Here is a 26,617-nt window from a genome sequence, read left to right as displayed (position 1 = left end):
GATGATAATAATGAAATCATCATTAAGAGATGATAATAATGAGGTCATCATCATCATTAAGAGATGATGATAATAATGAGGTCATCATCATTAAGAGATGATGATAATAATGAGGTCATCATCATCATTAAGAGATGATAATAATGAAGTCATCATCATCATTAAGAGATGATGATGATAGTGAGATCATCATCATCATTAAGAGATGATGATAATAATGAGGTCATCATCATTAAGAGATGATAATAATGAGATCATCATCATCATTAAGAGATGATGATAATAATGAGGTCATCATCATCATCATCATTAAGAGATGATGACATCATCATCATTAAGAGATGATGATAATAATGAGATCATCATCATCATTAAGAGATGATGATAATAATGAGATCATCATCATCATTAAGAGATGATGATGATAATGAGATCATCATCATTAAGAGATGATGATAATAATGAGGTCATCATCATTAAGAGATGATGATAATAATGAGATCATCATCATCATTAAGAGATGATGATAATAATGAAGTCATCATCATCATTAAGAGATGATGATAATAATGAGGTCATCATCATTGAGATGATGATAAAAATGAGATCATCATCAGCATTAAGAGATGATAATAATGAGGTCATCATCATCATCATCATTAAGAGATGATGACATCATCATCATCATCATTAAGAGATGATGATAATAATGAGGTCATCATCATCATTAAGAGATGATGATAATAATGAGGTCATCATCATCATCATTAAGAGATGATGATGAGGTCATCATCATCATTAAGAGATGATGATGATAATGAGGTCATTATCATCATTAAGAGATGATGATGAGATCATCATCATAATTAAGAGATGATAATAATGAAGTCATCATCATCATTAAGAGATGATGATAATAATGAGGTCATCATCATCATTAAGAGATGATAATAATGAGGTCATCATCATCATCATTAAGAGATGATGATAATAATGAAGTCATCATCATCATTAAGAGATGATGATAATAATGAGATCATCATCATCATTAAGAGATGATGATAATAATGAGGTCATCATCATCATTAAGAGATGATGATAATAATGAAGTCATCATCATCATTAAGAGATGATGATAATAATGAGGTCATCATCATCATTAAGAGATGATAATAATGAGGTCATCATCATCATTAAGAGATGATAATAATGAAATCATCATCATTAAGAGATGATAATAATGAGATCATCATCATCATTAAGAGATGATGATAATAATGAGGTCATCATCATCATTAAGAGATGATGATAATAATGAAGTCATCATCATCATTAAGAGATGATGATAATAATGAGATCATCATCATCATTAAGAGATGATGATAATAATGAAGTCATCATCATCATTAAGAGATGATGATAATAATGAAGTCATCATCATCATTAAGAGATGATGATGATAATGAGGTCATCATCATCATTAAGAGATGATAATAATGAGGTCATCATCATCATCATTAAGAGATGATGATAATAATGAAGTCATCATCATCATTAAGAGATGATGATAATAATGAGATCATCATCATCATTAAGAGATGATGATAATAATGAGGTCATCATCATCATTAAGAGATGATGATAATAATGAAGTCATCATCATCATTAAGAGATGATGATAATAATGAGATCATCATCATTAAGAGATGATGATAATAATGAGGTCATCATCATCATTAAGAGATGATGATAATAATGAAGTCATCATCATCATTAAGAGATGATGATGATAATGAGATTATCATCATCATTAAGAGATGATGATAATAATGAAGTCATCATCATCATTAAGAGATGATGATAATAATGAGATCATCATCATCATTAAGAGATGATGATAATAATGAGGTCATCATCATTAAGAGATGATGATAATAATGAGATCATCATCATCATTAAGAGATGATAATAATGAGATCATCATCATCATTAAGAGATGATGATAATAATGAAGTCATCATCATCATTAAGAGATGATGATAATAATGAGATCATTATCATCATTAAGAGATGATGATAATAATGAGATCATCATCATCATTAAGAGATGATGATAATAATGAGATCATCATCATCATTAAGAGATGATGATAATAATGAGATCATCATCATCATTAAGAGATGATGATAATAATGAGATCATCATCATTAAGAGATGATAATAATGAGATCATCATCATTAAGAGATGATAATAATGAGATCATCATCATTAAGAGATGATGATGAGGTCATCATCATCATTAAGAGATGATGATGAGGTCATCATCATCATCATCATCATTATCATTAATAGTGTTCCCTGTTTGTCTCCCCCACAGAGCTATGGTGCCGGAGTTTCGCCCATCACAACGCCAGCCTCGACGGGTGGACCCCATGGCGGCGGTGGCGGGGGTAGTGGTGGTGGTGGTGGTGGTGGAGGTGGTGGTGGTGGTGGAGGTGGTGGTGGTGGTGGTGGTGGTGGTGGTAGTGTGGGTGGTGGTAGTGGTGGTGGTAGTAGTGGTGCAGGAGGATATTCTGCAGCCTCGCCTTCCTCACACTCCAGCTATGGTGAACAACTCTCCAGAACCAACCTGTACATACGTGGCCTTACCCCAGACACCACAGACAAGGACCTCGTCGATATGTGTAAGAAGTAGGTATTATTATTATTATTATTATTATTATTATTATTATATTATTATGATGTGTAACAAGTAGGTATTGTTATTATATTATTATGATGTGTAACAAGTAGGTATTGTTATTATTATTATTATGATGTGTAACAAGTAGGTATTGTTATTATTATAATGTGTAGTCTGCCTCCTGACCCTCACTGACTCTTACTCTCTTCTGACCCATCCTCTTACCTAACCCATACTGTCACCTGACCCATACTGTCTCCTGACCCATACTGTCTCCTGACCCATACTGTCACCTGACCCATACTGTCTCCTGACCCATACTGTCACCTGACCCATACTCTCTTAATAAACTCTCTTCTGACCCATCCTCTTACCTAACCCATACTGTCACCTGACCCATACTGTCACCTGACCCATACTGTCTCCTGACCCATACTGTCTCCTGACCCATACTGTCACCTGACCCATACTGTCACCTGACCCATACTGTCACCTGACCCATACTCTCTTAATAAACTCTCTTCTGACCCATCCTCTTACCTAACCCATACTGTCACCTGACCCATACTGTCTCCTGACCCATACTGTCACCTGACCCATACTCTCTTAATAAACTCTCTTCTGACCCATCCTCTTACCTAACCCATACTGTCACCTGACCCATACTGTCACCTGACCCATACTGTCTCCTGACCCATACTGTCTCCTGACCCATACTGTCACCTGACCCATACTGTCACCTGACCCATACTGTCACCTGACCCATACTCTCTTAATAAACTCTCTTCTGACCCATCCTCTTACCTAACCCATACTGTCACCTGACCCATACTGTCACCTGACCCATACTGTCACCTGACCCATACTGTCTCCTGACCTATACTGTCTCGACCCATACTGTCACCTAACCCATAGTCTCTGACCCATACTGACACCTGACCCATACTGTCTCCTGACCCATACTGTCACCTGACCCATACTGTCTCCTGACCCATACTGTCTCCTGACCCATACTGTCACCTGACCCATACTGTCTCCTGACCCATACTGTCTCGACCCATACTGTCACCTGACCCATACTGTCTCCTGACCCATACTGACACCTGACCCATACTGTCTCCTGACCCATACTGTCACCTGACCCATACTGTCTCCTGACGCATACTGTCACCTGACCCATACTGTCACCTGACCCATAGTGTCTCCTAACCCATACTGTCACCTGACCCATACTGTCTCCTGACCCATACTGTCACCTGACCCATACTGTCTCCTAACCCATACTGTCACCTGACCCATACTGTCTCCTGACCCTTACTATCTCCTGACCCATACTGTCACCTGACCCATACTGTCTCCTGACCCATACTGTCACCTGACCCATATTGTCACCTGACCCATACTGTCTCTTGACCCATACTGTCACCTGACCCATACTGTCACCTGACCCATACTGTCACCTGACCCATATTGTCACCTGATCCATACTGTCACCTGACCCATACTGTCACCTGACCCATACTGTCACCTGACCCATAATGTCACTTGACCCATACTGTGACCTGACCCAAACTGTCACCTGATCCATTCTTGTCACCTGATCCATATTGTTAGCTGCCCCATACTGTCATCTGACCCATACTGTCACCTGACCCATACTGTCATCTGACCCATACTGTCACCTGACCCATACTGTCATCTAACCCATAATGTCACCTGACCCATCCTGTCTCTTGACCCATACTGTCACCTGACCCATAGTCACCTGACTCATACTGCCGTCTTACCCATACTGTCATCTGACCCATACTGTCTTCTGACCCATGATGTCACCTGACCCATACTGTCATCTGACCCATATTGTCACCTAACCCATATTATCTCCTGACCTATATTGTCATCTAACCCATATTGTCTTATGACCCATACTGTCACCTGACCCATACTGTCTTCTGACGCATACTGTCACTGATCCTTACTGTCCTGACCCATATTGTTCTGACTCGTACTGTCACCTGACCCACACGGTCATCTGACCCATACTGTCACCTGACCCATACTGTCTCCTGACCCATACTGTCTCCTGACCCATACTGTCACCTGACCCATAGTGTCTGACTCACTGTCACTTGACCCATAGTCATCTGACCCATACTGTCTCCTGACCAATACTGTCACCTGACCCATACTGTCTGCTTACCCATACTGTCACCTTGCCCATACTGTCTTGTGACCCATACTGTCACCTTACCCACACTGTCTTGTGACCCATACTGTCACCTTACCCATACTGTCACTTGACCCATACTGTCACCTTGCCCATACTGTCACCTGACCCATACTGTCTTGTGACCCATACTGTCTTGTGACCCATACTGTCACCTTACCCATACTGTCTTGTGACCCATACTGTCACCTGACCCATACTTTCTCGACCATAACTGTCACCTAACCCATACTGTCTCCTGATCCATAGTCTCCTGACCCTTACTGTCACCTGATCCTTACTGTCTCCTGACCCATACTGTCAACACCCATACTGTCAACACCCATACCGTCATCTGATCCATTAAGTTTCCTGACCCATACTGTCACCTAACCCATACTCTCTCCTGACCCATACTCTCACCTGACCCTTACTGTCTCCTGACCCATACTGTCACCCGACCGTACTATCATCTGACCAGTACTGTATCCTGACCCATACTGTCACCTGACCCATACTATCACCTGACCCATCCTTTCTCCTGGCCCATACTGTCACCTGACCTATGCTATCTCCTGACCCATACTCTGACCTGACCCATACTGTCTCCTAACCCATACTGTCATCTGACCCATACTGTCACCTGACCCATACTGTCTCCTGACCCATGCTGTCACCTGACTCACTCTGTCTTCTGACCTCTGTCACCTGACCCATGCTGTCACCTGACCCATACTGTCACCTGACCCATACTGTCACCTGAACCATACTGCCATCTGACCCATACTGTCACCTGGCCCATACTGTCATCTGACCCATACTGTCTCCTGACCCATAATGTCACCTGACCCATACTGCCTCCTTACCCATATTGTCACCTGACCCATACTGTCACCTGACCCATACTGTCTCCTGACTCATACTGTCACCTGACGCATATTGTCTCCTGACCTTTACTGTCACCTGACATATACTGTCAACTGACCCATATTGTCACCTGACACATATAGTTACCTAACCCGTGCTGTCTCCTGACCCATACTGCCAGCTGACCCATACTGTCACCAGACCCATACTGTCTCCTGACCCATACTGTCACCTGACCTTTTGTCTCCTTACCCATACTGTCACCAGACCCATACTGTCTTTTGACCCATACTGTCACCTGACCTTTTGTCTCCTTACCCATGCTGTCACCTGACCCATACTGTCTTCTGACCCACACTGTCTCCTGTCACATACAGTCATCTGACCCATACTGTTACCTGACCCATACTGTCTCCTGACCCATATTTTCAGCTGACCTATAATCTCACCTGACCCATATTGTCACCTGACCCATACTGTCTCCTGACCCATACTGCCACCTGACCCATACTGTCACCTGACCCATATTGTCTCCTGAACCATCCTGTCACCCGACCCATACTGTCAGGTACCTGACTAGTACTGTCACCAGACCCATACTGTCTCCTGACCCATAGTCATCCGACCCATAATGTCACCTGACCCATAGTCATGTGACCCATACTCTTATCTGACGCATGCTGTCTCCTGACCCATAATGTCGCCTGACCCATACTGTCACCTGACTCATACTGTCACCTGACTCATACTGTCACCTGACTCATACTGTCATCTGACCCATACTGTCACCTGACCCATACTCTCGCCTGACCCATACTGTGACCTGACATACTGTCATCTGACCCATACTGTCACCTGACTCGGTCTCCTGACCCATACTGTCACCTGAACCATACTGTCTCCTGACCCATACTGTCACCTGAACCATACTGTCTCCTGACCCATACTGTCACCTGAACCATACTGTCTCCTGACCCATATTGTCACCTGACCCATACTGTCTCCTGACCCATACTGTCACCTGAACCATACTGTCTCCTGACCCATATTGTCACCTGACCCATACTGTCTCCTGACTCATACTGTCATCTGACCTATGCTGTCACCTGACCCATACTCTTCTGACCCATATTGTCTCCTGACTCATACTGTCTCCTGACCCATACAGTCATCTGACCCATACTGTCTCCTGACCCATACTGTATCGTGACCCATACTCTCTCGACCCATACTGTCACCTGATCCAATACTGTCTCCTGACCCATACTGTCACCTGACCCATACTGTTACGTAACCCATACTGTCCTGACCCATACTGTTACCTAACCCATACTGTCCTGACCCATACTGTCTTCTGACCCATACGGTCACCTGACCCATAGTCATTTTGACCCATACTGTCATCTGACCCATACTGTCACCTAACCCATACTGTCTCCTGAACCATACTATAACCTTACCCATACTGTCACCTGACCAGTACTGACACCAGACCCATAATGTCTCCTGACCCATACTGTCACCTGACCCATACAGTCACCTAACCTATACTGTCACCTGACCCATATTGTCACCTGACCCATACTGTCTCCTGACCATACTGTCACCTGACCCATACTGTCACCTGACACACAGTCACCTAACCTATACTGTCACATGACCCACATTGTCACCTAACCCATGCAGTCACCTGACCCATACTGTCACCTGACCCATATTGTCACCTGACCCATACTGTCTCTTGACCCATACTGTCACCTGACCCATACTGTCACCTGACCCATACTGTCACCTGACCCATATTGTCACCTGATCCATACTGTCACCTGACCCATACTGTCACCTGACCCATACTGTCACCTGACCCATAATGTCACTTGACCCATACTGTCACCTGACCCATAATGTCACCTGACCCATACTGTCTCCTGACCCATACTGTCACCTGACCCATACTGTCACTAGACCCATACTGTCACCTGACCCATAATGTTACCTGACCCATACTGTCTCCTGACCATACTGTCACCTGACCCATACTGTCACCTGACCCATACTGCCACCTGATCCATACTGCCACCTGATCCATACTGCCACCTGACCCATACTGTCACCTGACCCATACTTTCCTGACCCATACTGTCTCCTGACCCATACTGTCACCTGACCCATACTGTCACCTGACCCATAATGTCACCTGACCCATACTGTCACCTGACCCATATTGTCACCTGAACCATACTGTCACCTGGCCCATAATGTCACCTGACCCATACTGTCTCCTGACCATACTGTCACCTGACCCATACTGTCACCTGACCCATACTGCCACCTGATCCATACTGCCACCTGACCCATACTGTCACCTGACCCATACTTTCCTGACCCATACTGTCTCCTGACCCATACTGTCACCTGACCCATAATGTCACCTGACACATACTGTCTCCTGACCATACTGTCTCCTGACCCATAATGTCTCCTGACCCATACTGTCACCTGACCCATACTCACCTTACCCATACTGTCACCTGACCCATACTGTCACCTGACCCATACTGTCTCCTGACCGCACTGTCACCTGACCCATACTGTCACCTGACCCATACTCTCGCCTGACCCATACTGACCTGACATGTCATCTGACCCATACTGTCACCTGACCCATACTGTCATATGACCCATACTGTCACCTGACTCAAGTCTCCTGACCCATAGTGTCACCTGACTCATATTGTCACCTGACCCACACTGTCACCTGACCCATACTGTCATCTGACCCATACTGTCACCTGACCCATACTGTCTCCTGACCCATACTGTCACCTGACCCATACAGTCACCTAACCTATACTGTCACATGACCCATATTGTCACCTGACCCATACAGTCACCTGACCTATAGTGTCACCTGACCCATACTGTATCCTAAACCATACTGTCACCTGGCCCATACTGTCTCCTGACCCATACTGTCACCTGACCCATACTGTCTCCTGACCCATACTGTCACCTGACCCATTCTGTCACCTGACCTATACTGTCACATGACCCATACTGTCTCCTTACCCATATTGTCACCTGACCCATACAGTCACCTGACCTATACTGTCACCTGACCCATACTATATCCTAAACCATACTGTCACCTGACCCATACTGTCTCCTTACTCATACTGTCACCTGACCCATACTGTCTCCTTACTCATATTGTCACCTGACACATAGTCACATGACGTATTCAGTCATCTGACCCATACTGTCACCTGACCCATAATGTCACCTGACCTATATTGTCAGATGTCCCATACTTTCTCCTGGCACATATTGCCACGTGACCCTTACTGTCTCCTGACCCGTACTGCCACCTGACCCATACTGTTTCGTGACCCATACTGTCACCTGACCCATACTGTCATCTTACCCAAACTGTCATCTGACCCATACTCTCTCCTTACTCATATTGTCACCTGACACACTCTGTCACATGACGTATTCAGTCATCTGACCCATACTGTCACCTGACCCATACTTTCACCTAAACCATACTGTTTCCTGACCCATACTGTCACCTGACCCATACTGTCACCTGACCCATACTGTCACCTGACCCATACTGTCTCTTGACCCATACTGTCACTTGACCCATACTGTCTCTTGACCCATACTGTCTCCTTGCTCATAATGTCTCCTGACCCATACTGTCGCCTGACCCATACTGTCTCCTGACCCATACTGTCATCTGACCCATACTGTCACCTGACCCATACTGTCACCTGACCCATACTGTCTCTTGACCCATACTGTCACTTGACCCATACTGTCTCTTGACCCATACTGTCTCCTTGCTCATAATGTCTCCTGACCCATACTGTCACCTGACCCATACTGTCTCCTGACCCATACTGTCATCTGACCCATACTGTCACCTGACCCATACTGTCACCTGACCCATACTTTCACCTAAACCATACTGTTTCCTGACCCATACTGTCACCTGACCCATACTGTCTCTTGACCCATACTGTCTCTTGACCCATACTGTCTCTTGAACCATACTGTCTCCTTGCCCATAATGTCTCCTGACCCATACTGTCTCCTTGCCCATAATGTCTCCTGACCCATACTGTCACCTGACCCATACTGTCTCCTGACCCATACTGTCACCTGACCCATACTGTCACCTGACCCATACTGTCTCTTGACCCATACTGTCTCTTGACCCATACTGTCTCCTTACCCATACTGTCACCTGACCCATACTGTCTCCTGACCCATACTGTCATCTGACCTACAATGTCACCTGACCCAAACTTTTATAACCCTTACTGTCTCCTGACCTATGCTATCACCTGATCCATACTGTCACCTGACCCATGATGTTACCTAACACAATGTCATCTAACCCATGCTGTCTTTTGACCCATACTGTCACCTGACCCATTCTGTCTCCTGACCCATACTGTCACCTGACCCATACTGTCACCTGACCCATACTGTCACCTGACCCATACTGTCACCAGACCCATAATTTCTCCTCACCCATAATGTCACCTGACCCATATTGTCACCTGACCCATACTGTCACCTGACCCATACTGTCATATGACCCATACTGTCACCTGACCCATACTGTCTCCTGGCCCATAGTGTCTCCTGACCCATACTGTCTCCTGACCCATACTGTCACCTGACCCTTCCTGTCTCCTGACCCATATTGTCACCTGACCCATCCTGTCACCTGACCCTTCCTGTCTCCTGACCCATACTGTCTCCTGACCCATACTGTCACCTGACCCTTCCTGTCTCCTGACCCATACTGTCACCTGACCCATACTGTCTCCTGGCCCATAGTGTCACCTGACCCATACTGTCTCCTGACCCATACTGTCTCCTTACCCATAGTGTCACCTTGACCCATACTGTCTCCTGACCCATACTGTCCCCTGACCCATACTCTCACTTGACCCATAGTGTTTCCTGACCTATACTGTCTCCTGATACATACTGTCATCTGACCCATACTGTCCCCATACCCATACTCTCACCTGACCCATAGTGTCTCCTGACCCATACTGTCTCCTGATACAAACTGTCATCTGACCCATACTGTCTCCTGACCCTTACTCTCTCACTAAACTGTCATCTGACCCTTGCTGTCTCTTGACCCTTACTGTCTCCTGACTCTTACTGTCACCTGACCCTTGCTGTCTCTTGACCCTTACTGTCTCCCGACTCTTACTCTCTCCTTACCTTTACTCTCTCACCACTCTCTTTCCTGACTCACCCTCCCTCCAACTTTCTCTGGACTCTCCTTCTCTCCAATTTCTTCTCTCTACTACCTCCTGACACTCTCTCCCTCCAACTTCCACTCTCTACTACCTCCTGATCCTCTTCACCTTACACCACATATTGTCCTCAAACATCTCATTTCCAACACATCCACCCTCCTCTGCACAACCCTATCTATAGCCCATGCATCACAACCGTATAACATTGTTAGACCCGCTATTCCGTCAAACATACCCATTTTTGCTCCGAGATAACATTCGTGCCTTCCACACATTCTCCAACGCTTCCAGAACCTTTGCCCCCTCCCCCACCGTGACTCACTTCTGCTTCCATGGTTCCATCTGGTGCTAAATTCACTCCCAGATACCTAAAACACTTAACTTCTGCCAGTTTTTCTCCATTCAAACTTACCTCCCAATTTACTTGTCCCTCAACCGTACTGAACCTAATAACCTTGCTCTTATTCACATTAACTCTCAGCTTTCTTTTTTCACACACTTTACCAAACTCAGTCTCCAGCTTCTGCAGTTTCTCACCTGAATCAGCCATCAGTGCTTTATCACCAGCGAACAACAACTGACTCAGTTTCCAAGCCCACTCATCCTTAACAGACTGCATACTTGCCCCTCTCCAAAATTCTTGCATTCACCTCACTAGCAACCCCATCCATAAACAAGTTAAACAACCATGGAGACATCATGCACCCCTACCGCAAACCAACATTCACTGGGAACCAATCACTTTCCTCTCTTTACTCGTACACATGCCTTACATCCTCAATAAAAACTTTTCACTGCTTCTAGCAGCTTACTTTTATCTTTTTATTCTCCCTAAAATTTAATGATACTCTCTCACCCCAACTCTCATTTGCCCTCTTTTTCACCTCTTGCACCCTTCTCTTGACCTCCTGCCTCTTTCTTTTATACGTCTCCCAGTCATTTGCATTTTTTCCCTGCAAAAAGCGTCCAAATGTCTCTCTCTTCTCTTTCGCCAATAATCTTACTTCTTCATCTCACCACTCACTTCTCTTTCTAATCTGCCCACCTCCCACGCTTCTCATGCCACAAGCATCCCTTGCGCAAGCCATCACTGCTTCCCTAAATGTATCCTTTTCCTCCCCCACTCCCCTTACGGCCTTTGTTCTCACCTTTTTCCATTCTGTACTCAGTCTAGGAGTCTCCTAGTACTTCCTCACATGTCTCCTTCCCAAGCTCACTTACTCTCACCACTCTCTTCACCCTAACATTCTCTCTTCTTTTCTGAAAACCTCTACAAATCTTCACCTTCGCTTCCACAAGATAATGATCAGACATCTCTCCAGTTACATCTCTCAGCACATTAACATCCAAAAGTCTCTCTTTCGCATGCCTATCAATAACAAATACTCCAATAACAGTCTCTGGCTATCTCTCCTACTTACATACATATACTTATGTATATCTCTCTTTTTAAACCAGGTATTCCCAATCACCAGTCCTTTTTCAGCAAATAAATCTACAAGCTCGTCACCATTTCCATTTACAACACTCAACACCCTGTGTACACCAACTATTCCCCTAACTGCCACATTACTCACCTTTGCATTCAACTTCACCATTTCCATTTACAACATAGAACTCCTTATGTACACCAATTATTCCCTCAACTGCCCCATTACTCACCTTTGCATTCAAATCACCCATCACTATAACCTGGTCTTGTGCATCAAAACTACTAACACACTCACTCAGCTGCTCCCAAAACGCTTGCCTCTCATGATCTTTCTTCTCATGCGCAGGTGCATATGCACTGATAATCACCCATCTCTCTCCATCCACTTTCAGTTTTACCCTTATCAATCTAGAGTTTACTTTCTTACATTCTATCACATACTCTTACCACTCCTGTTTCTGGAGTAGAGCTACTCCTTCCCTTGCTCTTGTCCTCTCACTAACCCCTGACTTTCCTCCCAAAACATTCCCAAACCACTCTTCCCCTTTACCCCTGAGCTTCATTTCACCCAGAGCCAAAGCTTCAGGTTCCTTTCCTCAGACATATATGTTTTATTTATATTTATTATACTATGTCACTGTCTCCCACATCAGGGAGTTAGCGCAAGGAAACAGACGAAAGAATGGCCCAACCCACCCACATACACATGTATATACATACACGTCCACACAGGCAAATATTTTTTTTTTTTATTATTATACTTTGTCGCTGTCTCCCGCGTTTGCGAGGTAGTGCAAGGAAACAGACGAAAGAAATGGCCCAACCCCCCCCATACACATGTATATACATACGTCCACACACGCAAATATACATACCTACACAGCTTTCCATGGCTTACCCCAGACGCTTCACATGCCTTGATTCAATCCACTGACAGCACGTCAACCCCGGTATACCACATCGCTCCAATTCACTCTATTCCTTGCCCTCCTTTCACCCTCCTGCATGTTCAGGCCCCGATCACACAAAATCTTTTTCACTCCATCTTTCCACCTCCAATTTGGTCTCCCTCTTCTCCTTGTTCCCTCCACCTCCGACACATATATCCTCTTGGTCAATCTTTCCTCACTCATCCTCTCCATGTGCCCAAACCACTTCAAAACACCCTCTTCTGCTCTCTCAACCACGTTCTTTTTATTTCCACACATCTCTTTTACCCTTACGTTACTCACTCGATCAAACCACCTCACACCACACATTGTCCTCAAACATCTCATTTCCAGCACATCCATCCTCCTGCGCACAACTCTATCCATAGCCCATGCCTCGCAACCATACAACATTGTTGGAACCACTATTCCTTCATACATACCCATTTTTGCTTTCCGAGATAATGTTCTCGACTTCCACACATTCTTCAAGGCCCCCAGAATTTTCGCCCCCTCCCCCACCCTATGATCTACTTCCACTTCCATGGTTCCATCCGCTGCCAGATCCACTCCCAGATATCTAAAACACTTCACTTCCTCCAGTTTTTCTCCATTCAAACTCACCTCCCAATTGACTTGACCCTCAACCCTACTGTACCTAATAACCTTGCTCTTATTCACATTTACTCTTAACTTTCTTCTTCCACACACTTTACCAAACTCAGTCACCAGCTTCTGCAGTTTCTCACATGAATCAGCCACCAGCGCTGTATCATCAGCGAACAACAACTGACTCACTTCCCAAGCTCTCTCATCCCCAACAGACTTCATACTTGCCCCTCTTTCCAAAACTCTTGCATTTACCTCCCTAACAACCCCATCCATAAACAAATTAAACAACCATGGAGACATCACACACCCCTGCCACAAACCTACATTCACTGAGAACCAATCACTTTCCTCTCTTCCTACACGTACACATGCCTTACATCCTCGATAAAAACTTTTCACTGCTTCTAACAACTTTCCTCCCACACCATATATTCTTAATACCTTCCACAGAGCATCTCTATCAACTCTATCATATGCCTTCTCCAGATCCATAAATGCTACATACAAATCCATTTGCTTTTCGAAGTATTTCTCACATACATTCTTCAAAGCAAACACCTGATCCACACATCCTCTACCACTTCTGAAACCACACTGCTCTTCCCCAATCTGATGCTCTGTACATGCCTTCACCCTCTCAATCAATACCCTCCCATATAATTTACCAGGAATACTCAACAAACTTATACCTTATACATACCTATACATCTCAATGTATACATATATATACATACACAGACATGTACATATATACACATGTACATAATTCATACTGTCTGCCTTTATTAATTCCCATCGCCACCCCGCCATACATGAAATAACAACCCCCTCCCCCCTCATGTGTGCGAGGTAGCGCTAGGAAAAGACAACAAAGGCCACATTCGTTCACACTCAGTGTCTAGCTGTCATGTAATAATGCACCAAAACCACAGCTCCCTTTCCACATCCAGGCCCCACAAAACTTTCCATGGTTTATCCCAGACTCTTCACGTGCCCTCGTTCAATCCATTGACAGCCCATTGACCCCGGTATACCACATCGTTCCAATTCACTCTATTCCTTGCATGCCTTTCACCCTCCTGCATGTTCAGGCCCCAATCACTCAAAATCTTATTCACTCCATCTTTCCACCTCCAGTTTGGTCTCCCACTTCTCCTCATTCCCTCCACCTCTGACACATATATCCTCTTGGTCAATCTTTCCTCACTCATTCTCTCCATGTGACTAAAACATTTCAAAACACCCTCTTCTGCTCTCTCAACCTCACTCTTTTTATTACCACACATCTCTTTTACCCTATTATTACTTACTCGATCAAACCACCTCACACCACACATTGTCCTCAGACATCTCACTTCCAGCACATCCACCCTCCTGCGCACAACTCTATCCGTAGCCCACGCCTTGCAACCATATAACATTGTTGGAACCACTATTCCTTCAGACATACCCATTTTTTTTCTTTTTCTTTCATACTATTTGCCACTTCCCGCATTAGCGAGGTAGCGTTAAGAAGAGAGGACTGGGCCTTTGAGGAAATATCCTCACCTGGCCCCCTTCTCTGTTCTTTCTTTTGGAAAATTAAAAAAAAATGAGTGGAGGATTTCCAGCCCCCCACTCCCTATATATATATATATATATATTTATTTTATTTTATTTATTTTGCTTTGTCACTGTCTCCCGCGTTTGCAAGGTAGCGCAAGGAAACAGACGAAAGAAATGGCCCAACCCACCCCCATACACATGCATATACATACACGTCCACACAAGCAAATATACATACCCATACATCTCAATGTACACATATATATACACACACAGACACATACATATATACACATGCACACAATTCACACTGCCTGCCTTTATTCATTCCCATCGCCACCTCGCCACACATGGAATAACATCCCCCTCCCCCATCATGTGTGCGAGGCAGCGCTAGGAAAAGACAACAAAGGCCCCATTTGTTCACACTCAGTCTCTAGCTGTCCTGCAATAATGCCCGAAACCACAGCTCCCTTTCCACATCCAGGCCCCACAGAACTTTCCATGGTTTACCCCAGATGCTTCACATGCCCTGATTCAATCCATTGACAGCACGTCGACCCCGGTATACCACATCGATCCAATTCACTCTATTCCTTGCCCGCCTTTCACCCTCCTGCATGTTCAGGCCCCGATCACTCAAAATCTTTTTCACTCCATCTTTCCACCTCCAAGTTGGTCTCCCACTTCTCGTTCCCTCCACCTCTGACACATATATCCTCTTGGTCAATCTTTCCTCACTCATTCTCTCCATGTGCCCAAACCATTTCAAAACACCCTCTTCTGCTCTCTCAACCAAGCTCTTTTTGTTTCCACACATCTCTCGTACCCTTACATTACTTACTCGATCAAACCACCTCACACCACATATTGTCCTCAGACATCTCATTTCCAGCACATCCACCCTCCTGCGCACAACTCTATCCATAGCCCATGCCTCGCAACCATACAACATTGTTGGAACCACTACTCCTTCAAACATAGCCATTTTTGCTTTCGTAGATAATGTTCTCGACTTTCACACATTCTTCAAGGCTCCCAGGATTTTCGCCCCCTCCCCCACCCTATGATTCACTTCTGCTTCCATGATTCCATCCACTGCCAGATCCACTCCCAGATATCTAAAACACTTTACTTCCTCCAGTTTTTCTCCATTCAAAAATATCAAATATCAACTGACTGTTATATTCCTCTCTTGTGTCTCCCCTGATGATGTGATTATTACACGAAAGTGTACTTGGGAACTTTTCGTGTTTCATTTTCCCCGTGAACTCATAGGAATATATATATATATATATATATATATATATATATATATATGGTAAGGTTATTTAATGTATGTATGACTCATGGTGAGGTGCCTGAGGATTGGCGGAATGCGTGCATAGTGCCATTGTACAAAGGCAAAGGGGATAAGAGTGAGTGCTCAAATTACAGAGGTATAAGTTTGTTGAGTATTCCTGGTAAATTATATGGGAGGGTATTGATTGAGAGGGTGAAGGCATGTACAGAGCATCAGATTGGGGAAGAGCAGTGTGGTTTCAGAAGTGGTAGAGGATGTGTGGATCAGGTGTTTGCTTTGAAGAATGTATGTGAGAAATACTTAGAAAAGCAAATGGATTTGTATGTAGCATTTATGGATCTGGAGAAGGCATATGATAGAGTTGATAGAGATGCTCTGTGGAAGGTATTAAGAATATATGGTGTAGGAGGAAAGTTGTTAGAAGCAGTGAAAAGTTTTTATCGAGGATGTAAGGCATGTGTACGTGTAGGAAGAGAGGAAAGTGATTGGTTCTCAGTGAATGTAGGTTTGCGGCAGGGGTGTGTGATGTCTCCATGGTTGTTTAATTTGTTTATGGATGGGGTTGTTAGGGAGGTAAATGCAAGAGTTTTGGAAAGAGGGGCAAGTATGAAGTCTGTTCGGGATGAGAGAGCTTGGGAAGTGAGTCAGTTGTTGTTCGCTGATGATACAGCGCTGGTGGTTGATTCATGTGAGAAACTGCAGAAGCTGGTGACTGAGTTTGGTAAAGTGTGTGGAAGAAGAAAGTTAAGAGTAAATGTGAATAAGAGCAAGGTTATTAGGTACAGTAGGGTTGAGGGTCAAGTCAATTGGGAGGTGAGTTTGAATGGAGAAAAACTGGAGGAAGTGAAGTGTTTTAGATATCTGGGAGTGGATCTGGCAGCGGATGGAACCATGGAAGCGGAAGTGGATCATAGGGTGGGGGAGGGGGCGAAAATTCTGGGGGCCTTGAAGAATGTGTGGAAGTCGAGAACATTATCTCGGAAAGCAAAAATGGGTATGTTTGAAGGAATAGTGGTTCCAACAATGTTGTATGGTTGCGAGGCGTGGGCTATGGATAGAGTTGTGCGCAGGAGGATGGATGTGCTGGAAATGAGATGTTTGAGGACAATATGTGGTGTGAGGTGGTTTGATCAAGTGAGTAACGTAAGGGTAAGAGAGATGTGTGGAAATAAAAAGAGCGTGGTTGAGAGAGCAGAAGAGGGTGTTTTGAAGTGGTTTGGGCACATGGAGAGAATGAGTGAGGAAAGATTGACCAAGAGGATATATGTGTCGGAGGTGGAGGGAACGAGGAGAAGAGGGAGACCAAATTGGAGTGAAAAAGATTTTGTGTGATCGGGGCCTGAACATGCAGGAGGGTGAAAGGAGGGCAAAGAATAGAGTGAATTGGAGCGATGTGGTATACCGGGGTTGACGTGCTGTCAGTGGATTGAATCAAGGCATGTGTATGGGGGTGGGTTGGGCCATTTCTTTCGTCTGTTTCCTTGCGCTACCTCGCAAACGTGGGAGACAGCGACAAAGCAAAAAAAAAAAAAAAAATATAATATATATATGTATGTATATATATACATCGAAGAGACGAAGCTGACTGTTATATTCCTCTCGTGTCTCCCCTGATGATGTGATTATTACACGAAAGTGCACTTGGAAACTTTTCGTGTTTCATTTTCCCCATTGACTCATAGGAATATCTTGATCACGTGCAAAATTGTGATCCTTTCCAATATATATATATATATATATATATATGTCCCTGGGGATAGGGGAGAAAGAATACTTCCCACGTATTCCCTGCGTGTCGTAGAAGGCGACTAAAAGGAGAGGGAGCGGGGGGCTGAAAATCCTCCCCTCTTGTTCTTTTTTTTTTTCTTTTTTCCAAAAGAAGGAACAGAGAAGGGGGCCAGGTGAGGATATTCCCTCAGAGGCCCAGTCCTCTGTTCTTAACGCTACCTTGCTAATGCAGGAAATGGCGAATAGTTTGAAAAAAAAAAAAAAAAATATATATATATATATATATATATATATATATATATATATATATATATATATATATATATATATATGTATATATATATATATAGTGAGAGGACAAGAGCAAGGGAAGGAGTAGCAGTACTCCTGAAACAGGAGTTGTGGGAGTATGTGATAGAATGTAAGAAAGTAAATTCTCGATTAATATGGGTAAAACTGAAAGTTGATGGAGAGAGATGGGTGATTATTGGTGCATATGCACCCGGGCATGAGAAGAAAGATCATGAGAGGCAAGTGTTTTGGGAGCAGCTGAATGAGTGTGTTAGTGGTTTTGATGCACGAGACCGGGTTATAGTGATGGGTGATTTGAATGCAAAGGTGAGTAATGTGGCAGTTGAGGGAATAATTGGTATACATGGGGTGTTCAGTGTTGTAAATGGAAATGGTGAAGAGCTTGTAGATTTATGTGCTGAAAAAGGACTGATGATTGGGAATACCTGGTTTAAAAAGCAAGATATACATAAGTATACTTATGTAAGTAGGAGAGATGGCCAGAGAGCGTTATTGGATTACGTGTTAATTGACAGGCGCGCGAAAGAGAGACTTTTGGATGTTAATGTGCTGAGAGGTGCAACTGGAGGGATGTCTGATCATTATCTTGTGGAGGCTAAGGTGAAGATTTGTATGGGTTTTCAGAAAAGAAGAGTGAATGTTGGGGTGAAGAGGGTGGTGAGAGTAAGTGAGCTTGGGAAGGAGACTTGTGTGAGGAAGTACCAGGATAGACTGAGTACAGAATGGAAAAAGGTGAGAACAATGGAAGTAAGGGGAGTGGGGGAGGAATGGGATATATTTAGGGAATCAGTGATGGATTGCGCAAAAGATGCTTGTGGCATGAGAAGAGTGGGAGGTGGGTTGTTTAGAAAGGGTAGTGAGTGGTGGGATGAAGAAGTAAGAGTATTAGTGAAAGAGAAGAGAGAGGCATTTGGACGATTTCTGCAGGGAAAAAATGCAATTGAGTGGGAGATGTATAAAAGAAAGAGACAGGAGGTCAAGAGAAAGGTGCAAGAGGTGAAAAAAAGGGCAAATGAGAGTTGGGGTGAAAGAGTATCATTAAATTTTAGGGAGAATAAAAAGATGTTCTGGAAGGAGGTAAATAAAGTGCGTAAGACAAGGGAGCAAATGGGAACTTCAGTGAAGGGCGCAAATGGGGAGGTGATAACAAGTAGTGGTGATGTGAGAAGGAGATGGAGTGAGTATTTTGAAGGTTTGTTGAATGTGTTTGATGATAGAGTGGCAGATATATGGTGTTTTGGTCGAGGTGGTGTGCAAAGTGAGAGGGTTAGGGAAAATGATTTGGTGAACAGAGAAGAGGTAGTAAAAGCTTTGCGGAAGATGAAAGCCGGCAAGGCAGCAGGTTTGGATGGTATTGCAGTGGAATTTATTAAAAAAGGGGGTGACTGTATTGTTGACTGGTTGGTAAGGTTATTTAATGTATGTATGACTCATGGTGAGGTGCCTGATGATTGGCGGAATGCGTGCATAGTGCCATTGTACAAAGGCAAAGGGGATAAGAGTGAGTGCTCAAATTACAGAGGTATAAGTTTGTTGAGTATTCCTGGTAAATTATATGGGAGGGTATTGATTGAGAGGGTAAAGGCATGTACAGAGCATCAGATTGGGGAAGAGCGGTGTGGTTTCAGAAGTGGTAGAGGATGTGTGGATCAGGTGTTTGCTTTGAAGAATGTATGTGAGAAATACTTAGAAAAGCAAATGGATTTGTATGTAGCATTTATGGATCTGGAGAAGGCATATGATAGAGTTGATAGAGATGCTCTGTGGAAGGTATTAAGAATATATGGTGTGGGAGGCAAGTTGTTAGAAGCAGTGAAAAGTTTTTATCGAGGATGTAAGGCATGTGTACGTGTAGGAAGATAGGAAAGTGATTGGTTCTCAGTGAATGTAGGTTTGCGGCAGGGGTGTGTGATGTCTCCATGGTTGTTTAATTTGTTTATGGATGGGGTTGTTAGGGAGGTGAATGCAAGAGTTTTGGAAAGAGGGGCAAGTATGAAGTCTGTTCGGGATGAGAGAGGTTGGGAAGTGAGTCAGTTGTTGTTCGCTGATGATACAGCGCTGGTGGCTGATTCATGTGAGAAACTGCAGAAGCTGGTGACTGAGTTTGGTAAAGTGTGTGGAAGAAGAAAGTTAAGAGTAAATGTGAATAAGAGCAAGGTTATTAGGTACAGTAGGGTTGAGGGTCAAGTCAATCGGGAGGTGAGTTTGAATGGAGAAAAACTGGAGGAAGTGAAGTGTTTTAGATATCTGGGAGTGGATCTGGCAGCGGATGGAACCATGGAAGCGGAAGTGGATCATAGGGTGGGGGAGGGGGCGAAAATGCTGGGGGCCTTGAAGAATGTGTGGAAGTCGAGAACATTATCTCGGAAAGCAAAAATGGGTATGTTTGAAGGAATAGTGGTTCCAACAATGTTGTATGGTTGCGAGGCGTGGGCTATGGATAGAGTTGTGCGCAGGAGGATGGATGTGCTGGAAATGAGATGTTTGAGGACAATGTGTGGTGTGAGGTGGTTTGATCGAGTTAGTGACATAAGGGTAAGAGAGATGTGTGGAAATAAAAAGAGCGTGGTTGAGAGAGCAGAAGAGGGTGTTTTGAAGTGGTTTGGGCACATGGAGAGAATGAGTGAGGAAAGATTGACCAAGAGGATATATGTGTCGGAGGTGGAGGGAACGAGGAGAAGAGGGAGACCAAATTGGAGGTGGAAAGATGGAGTGAAAAAGATTTTGTGTGATCGGGGCCTGAACATGCAGGAGGGTGAAAGGAGGGCAAGGAATAGAGTGAATTGGAGCGATGTGGTATACCGGGGTTGACGTGCTGTCAGTGGATTGAATCAAGGCATGTGAAGCGTCTGGGGTAAACCATGGAAAGCTGTGTAGGTATGTTTATTTGCGTGTGTGGACGTATGTATATACATGTGTATGGGGGTGGGTTGGGCCATTTCTTTCGTCTGTTTCCTTGCGCTACCTCGCAAACGCGGGAGACAGCGACAAAGTATAAAAAAAAAAAAAAAATATAGATATATATATATATATATCCCTGGGGATTGGGGAGAAAGAATACTTCCCATGCATTCCTCACGTATCGTAGAAGGCGACTAAAGGGGATGGGAGTCGGGTCAGGAAACCCTCCCCTCCTTGTATTTTGACTTTCTAAATGGGGAAACAGAAGGAGTCAGGCGGGGAGTGCTCATCCTCCTCGAAGGCTCAGATTGGGGTGCCTAAATGTGTGTGGATGTAACCAAGATGAGAAAAAACGAGAGATAGGTAGTATGTTTGAGGAAAGGAACCTGCATGTTTTGGCCCTGAGTAAACGTAGCTCAAGGGTAAAGGGGAAGAGTGGTGTGGGAATGTCTTGGGAGTAAGTCAGGGGTTAGTGAGAGGACAAGAGCAAGGGAAGGAGTAGCTCTACTCCTGAAACAGGAGTGGTGGGAGTACGTGATAGAGTGCAAGAAAGTAAACTAGATTGATGTGGGTAAAACTGAAAGTGGATGGAGAGAGATGGGTGATCATTGGTGCATATGCACCTGGGCATGAGAAGAAAGATCATGAGAGGCTAGTGTTTTGGGAGCAGCTGAGTGAGTGTGTTAGTAGTTTTGATACACGAGACCGGGTTATAGTGATGGGTGATTTGAATGCAAAGGTGAGTACTGTGGCAGTTGAGGGAATAATTGGTGTACATAGGGTGTTCAGTGTTGTAAATGGAAATGGTGAAGAGCCTGTAGATTTATGTGCTCAAAAAGGACTGGTGATTGAGAATACATGGTTTAAAAAGGGAGATATACATAAGTATACGTATGTAAATAGGAGAGATGGCCAGAGAGCATTATTGGATTATGTATTAATTGATACATGCACGAAAGAGAGACTTTGGATGTTAATGTGCTGAGAGGTGCAACTAGAGGGATGTCTGATCATTATCTTGTGGAGGCGAAGGTGAAGATTTGTTGAAATTTTCAGAAAAGAAGAATGTTTGGGCGACAAGAGTGGTGAGAGTAAGTGAGCTTGGGAAGGAGACTCGTGTGAGAAAGTACCAGGAGAGACTGAGTACAGAATGGGAAAAGGTGAGAACAAAGGAGGTAAGGGGAGTGGGGGAGGAATGGGATGTATTTAGGGAAGCAGTGATGGCTTGCGCAAAAGATGCTTGTGGCATGAGAAGCATGGGAGGTGGGCAGATTAGAAAGGGTAGTGAGTGGTGGGATGAAGAAATAAGATTATTAGTGAAAGAGAAGAGAGAGGCATTTGGACGATTTTTGCAGGGAAATAATGCAAATGAGTGGGAGATGTATAAAAGAAAGAGGCAGGAGGTCAAGAGATAGGTGCAAGAGGTGAAAAAAAGGGCAAATGAGAGTTGGGGTGAGAGAGTATCTTTAACTTTTAGGGAGAATAAAAAGATGTTTAGGAAGGAGGTAAATAAAGTGTGTAAGACAAGGGAATAAATGGGAACTTCAGTGAAGGGGGTAAATGGGGAGGTGATAAGTAGTGGTGATGTTAGGAGATGGAGTTAGTATTTTGAAGGTTTGTTGAATGTGTTGGATGATAGAGTGGCAGATATAGGGTGTTTTGGTCGAGGTGGTGTGCAAAGTGATAGGGATAGGAAAAATGATTTGGTAAACAGAGAAGAGGTAGTAAAAGCTTTGCAGAAAATGAAAGCCAGCAAGGCAGCGGGTTTGGATGGCATTGCAGTGGAATTTATTAAAAGAGGGGATGACTGTATTGTTGACTGGTTGGTAAGGTTATTTAATGTATGTATGACTCATGGTGAGGTGCCTGAGGATTGGCGGAATGCTTGCATAGTGCCATTGTACAAAAGCAAAGGGGATAAAAGTGATTGCTCAAATTACAGAGGTATAATTTTCTTGAGTATTCCTGGTAAATTATATGGGAGGGAATTGATTGAGAGGGTGAAGGCATGTACAGAGCATCAGATTGGGGAAGAGCAGTGTAGTTTCAGAAGTGGTAGAGGATGTGTAGATCAGGTGTTTGCTTTGAAGAATGTATGTGAGAAATACTTAGAAAAGCAAATGGATTTGTATGTAGCATTTATGGATCTGGAGAAGGCATATGATAGAGTTGATAGAGATGCTCTGTGGAAGGTACTAAGAATATATGGTGTGGGAGGCAAGTTGTTAGAAGCAGTGAAAAGTTTTTACCGAGGATGTAAGGCATGTGTACGTGTAGGAAGATAGGAAAGTGATTGGTTCTCAGTGAATGTAGGTTTTCGGCAGGGGTGTGTGATGTCTCCATGGTTGTTTGATTTGTTTATGGATGGGCTTGTTAGGGAGGTGAATGCAAGAGTTTTTGGAAAGAGGGGCAAGTATGCAGTCTGTTGTGGATGAGAGAGGTTGGGAAGTGAGTCAGTTGTTGTTCGCTGATGATACAGCGCTGGTGGCTGATTCATGTGAGAAACTGCAGAAGTTAGTAACTGAGTTTGGTAAAGTGTGTGAAAGAAGAAAGTTGAGAGTAAATGTGAATAAGAGTAAGGTTATTAGGTACAGTAGGGTTGAGGGTCAAGTAAATTAGGAGGTGAATTTGAATGGAGAAAAACTGGAGGAAGTGAAGTATTTTAGATATCTGGGAGTGGATTTGGCAGCGGATGGAACCATGGAAGCGGAGTAAATCATAGGGTGGGGGAGGGGGCGAAAATTCTGGGAGCCTTGAAGAATGTGTGGAAGTCGAAAACATTATCTCGGAAAGCAAAAATGGGTATGTTTGAAGGAATAGTGGTTCCAACAATGTTGTATGGTTGCAAGGCGTGGGCTATGGATAGAGTTGTGCGCAGGAGGGTGGATGTGCTGGAAATGAGATGTTTGAGGACAATATGTGGTGTGAGGTGGTTTGAATGAGTAAGTAATAGTAGGGTAAGAGAGATTTGTGTTAGTAGGAAGAGTGTGGTTGGGAGAGCAGAGGAGGGTGTTTTGAAATGGTTTGGTCACATGGAGAGAATGAGTGAGGAAAGATTAACCAAGAGGATATATGTGTCAGAGGTGGAGGGAACGAGAAGTGGGAGACCAAATTGGAGGTGGAAAGATGGAGTGAAAATGATTTTGAGTGATCGGGGCCTGAACATGCAGGAGAGTGAAAGGCGTGCAAGGAATAGAGTGAATTCTAACGATGTGGTATACTGGGGTCGACATGCTGTCAGTGGATTGAACCAGGGCATGTGTAGCGTCTGGGGTAAACCATGGAAAGTTCTGTGGGGCCCGGATGTGGAAAGGGAGCTGTGGTTTCGGTGCATTATTACATGACAGCTTGAGACTGAGTGTGAACGAATGGGGCCTTTGTTGTCTTCTAGTGCTACCTCGCACACATGAGGGGGAGGGGGATGTTATTCCATGTGTGGCGGGGTGGCGATGGGAATGAATAAAGGCAGACAGTATGAATTATGTACATGGGTATATATGTATATGTCTGTGTGGGTATATATATGTAAACATTGAGATGTATAGGTATGTATATGTGCTGTTTGTGGACGTGTATGTATATACATGTGTATGTGCGTGAGTTGGGCCTTTCTTTTGTCTGTTTCCTTGCGCTACCTCGCTAACGCGGGAGATAGCGACAAAGCAAAATAAATATATATATATATATATATATATATATATATATATATATATATATATATATATATATATATATATATATATAAGCATCAGATTGGGGAAGAGCAGTGTGGTTTCAGAAGTGGTAGAGGATGTGTGGATCAGGTGTTTGCTTTGAAGAATGTATGTGAGAAATACTTAGAAAAGCAAATGGATTTGTATGTAGCATTTATGGATCTGGAGAAGGCATATGATAGAGTTGATAGAGATGCTCTGTGGAAGGTATTAAGAATATATGGTGTGGGAGGAAAGTTGTTAGAAGCAGTGAAAAGTTTTTATCGAGGATGTAAGGCATGTGTACGTGTAGGAAGAGAGGAAAGTGATTGGTTCTCAGTGAATGTAGGTTTGCGGCAGGGGTGTGTGATGTCTCCATGGTTGTTTAATTTGTTTATGGATGGGGTTGTTAGGGAGGTAAATGCAAGAGTTTTGGAAAGAGGGGCAAGTATGAAGTCTGTTGGGGATGAGAGAGGTTGGGAAGTGAGTCAGTTGTTGTTCGCTGATGATACAGCGCTGGTGGCTGATTCATGTGAGAAACTGCAGAAGCTGGTGACTGAGTTTGGTAAAGTGTGTGGAAGAAGAAAGTTAAGAGTAAATGTGAATAAGAGCAAGGTTATTAGGTACAGTAGGGTTGAGGGTCAAGTCAGTTGGGAGGTGAGTTTGAATGGAGAAAAACTGGAGGAAGTGAAGTGTTTTAGATATCTGGGAGTGGATCTGGCAGCGGATGGAACCATGGAAGCGGAAGTGGATCATAGGGTGGGGGAGGGGGCGAAAATGCTGGGGGCCTTGAAGAATGTGTGGAAGTCGAGAACATTATCTCGGAAAGCAAAAATGGGTATGTTTGAAGGAATAGTGGTTCCAACAATGTTGTATGGTTGCGAGGCGTGGGCTATGGATAGAGTTGTGCGCAGGAGGATGGATGTGCTGGAAATGAGATGTTTGAGGACAATGTGTGGTGTGAGGTGGTTTGATCGAGTGAGTAACGCAAGGGTAAGAGAGATGTGTGGAAATAAAAAGAGCGTGGTTGAGAGAGCAGAAGAGGGTGTTTTGAAGTGGTTTGGGCACATGGAGAGAATGAGTGAGGAAAGATTGACCAAGAGGATATATGTGT

General features: G+C 43.9%; 1 protein-coding gene across 5 annotated transcripts in view; it reads left to right on the top strand.

Annotated features, from left to right (window-relative positions):
- Positions 1–26,617, top strand: part of shep (alan shepard) — a 336,340-nt gene that overhangs the window by 203,836 nt on the left and 105,887 nt on the right. For all 5 annotated transcript variants that reach the window (XM_071691043.1, XM_071691040.1, XM_071691045.1 and 2 more), the window contains one exon: positions 2,380–2,693. In XM_071691043.1, coding sequence (XP_071547144.1) covers positions 2,380–2,693 — 314 coding nt within the window. The remainder of the gene's footprint in view (positions 1–2,379; positions 2,694–26,617) is intronic.

This window comes from Panulirus ornatus, chromosome 50, assembly GCF_036320965.1.
Source record: "Panulirus ornatus isolate Po-2019 chromosome 50, ASM3632096v1, whole genome shotgun sequence".
Classification (NCBI taxonomy): Eukaryota; Metazoa; Arthropoda; class Malacostraca; order Decapoda; family Palinuridae; genus Panulirus; species Panulirus ornatus.
This window is presented reverse-complemented; position numbering and strand designations above follow the sequence as displayed.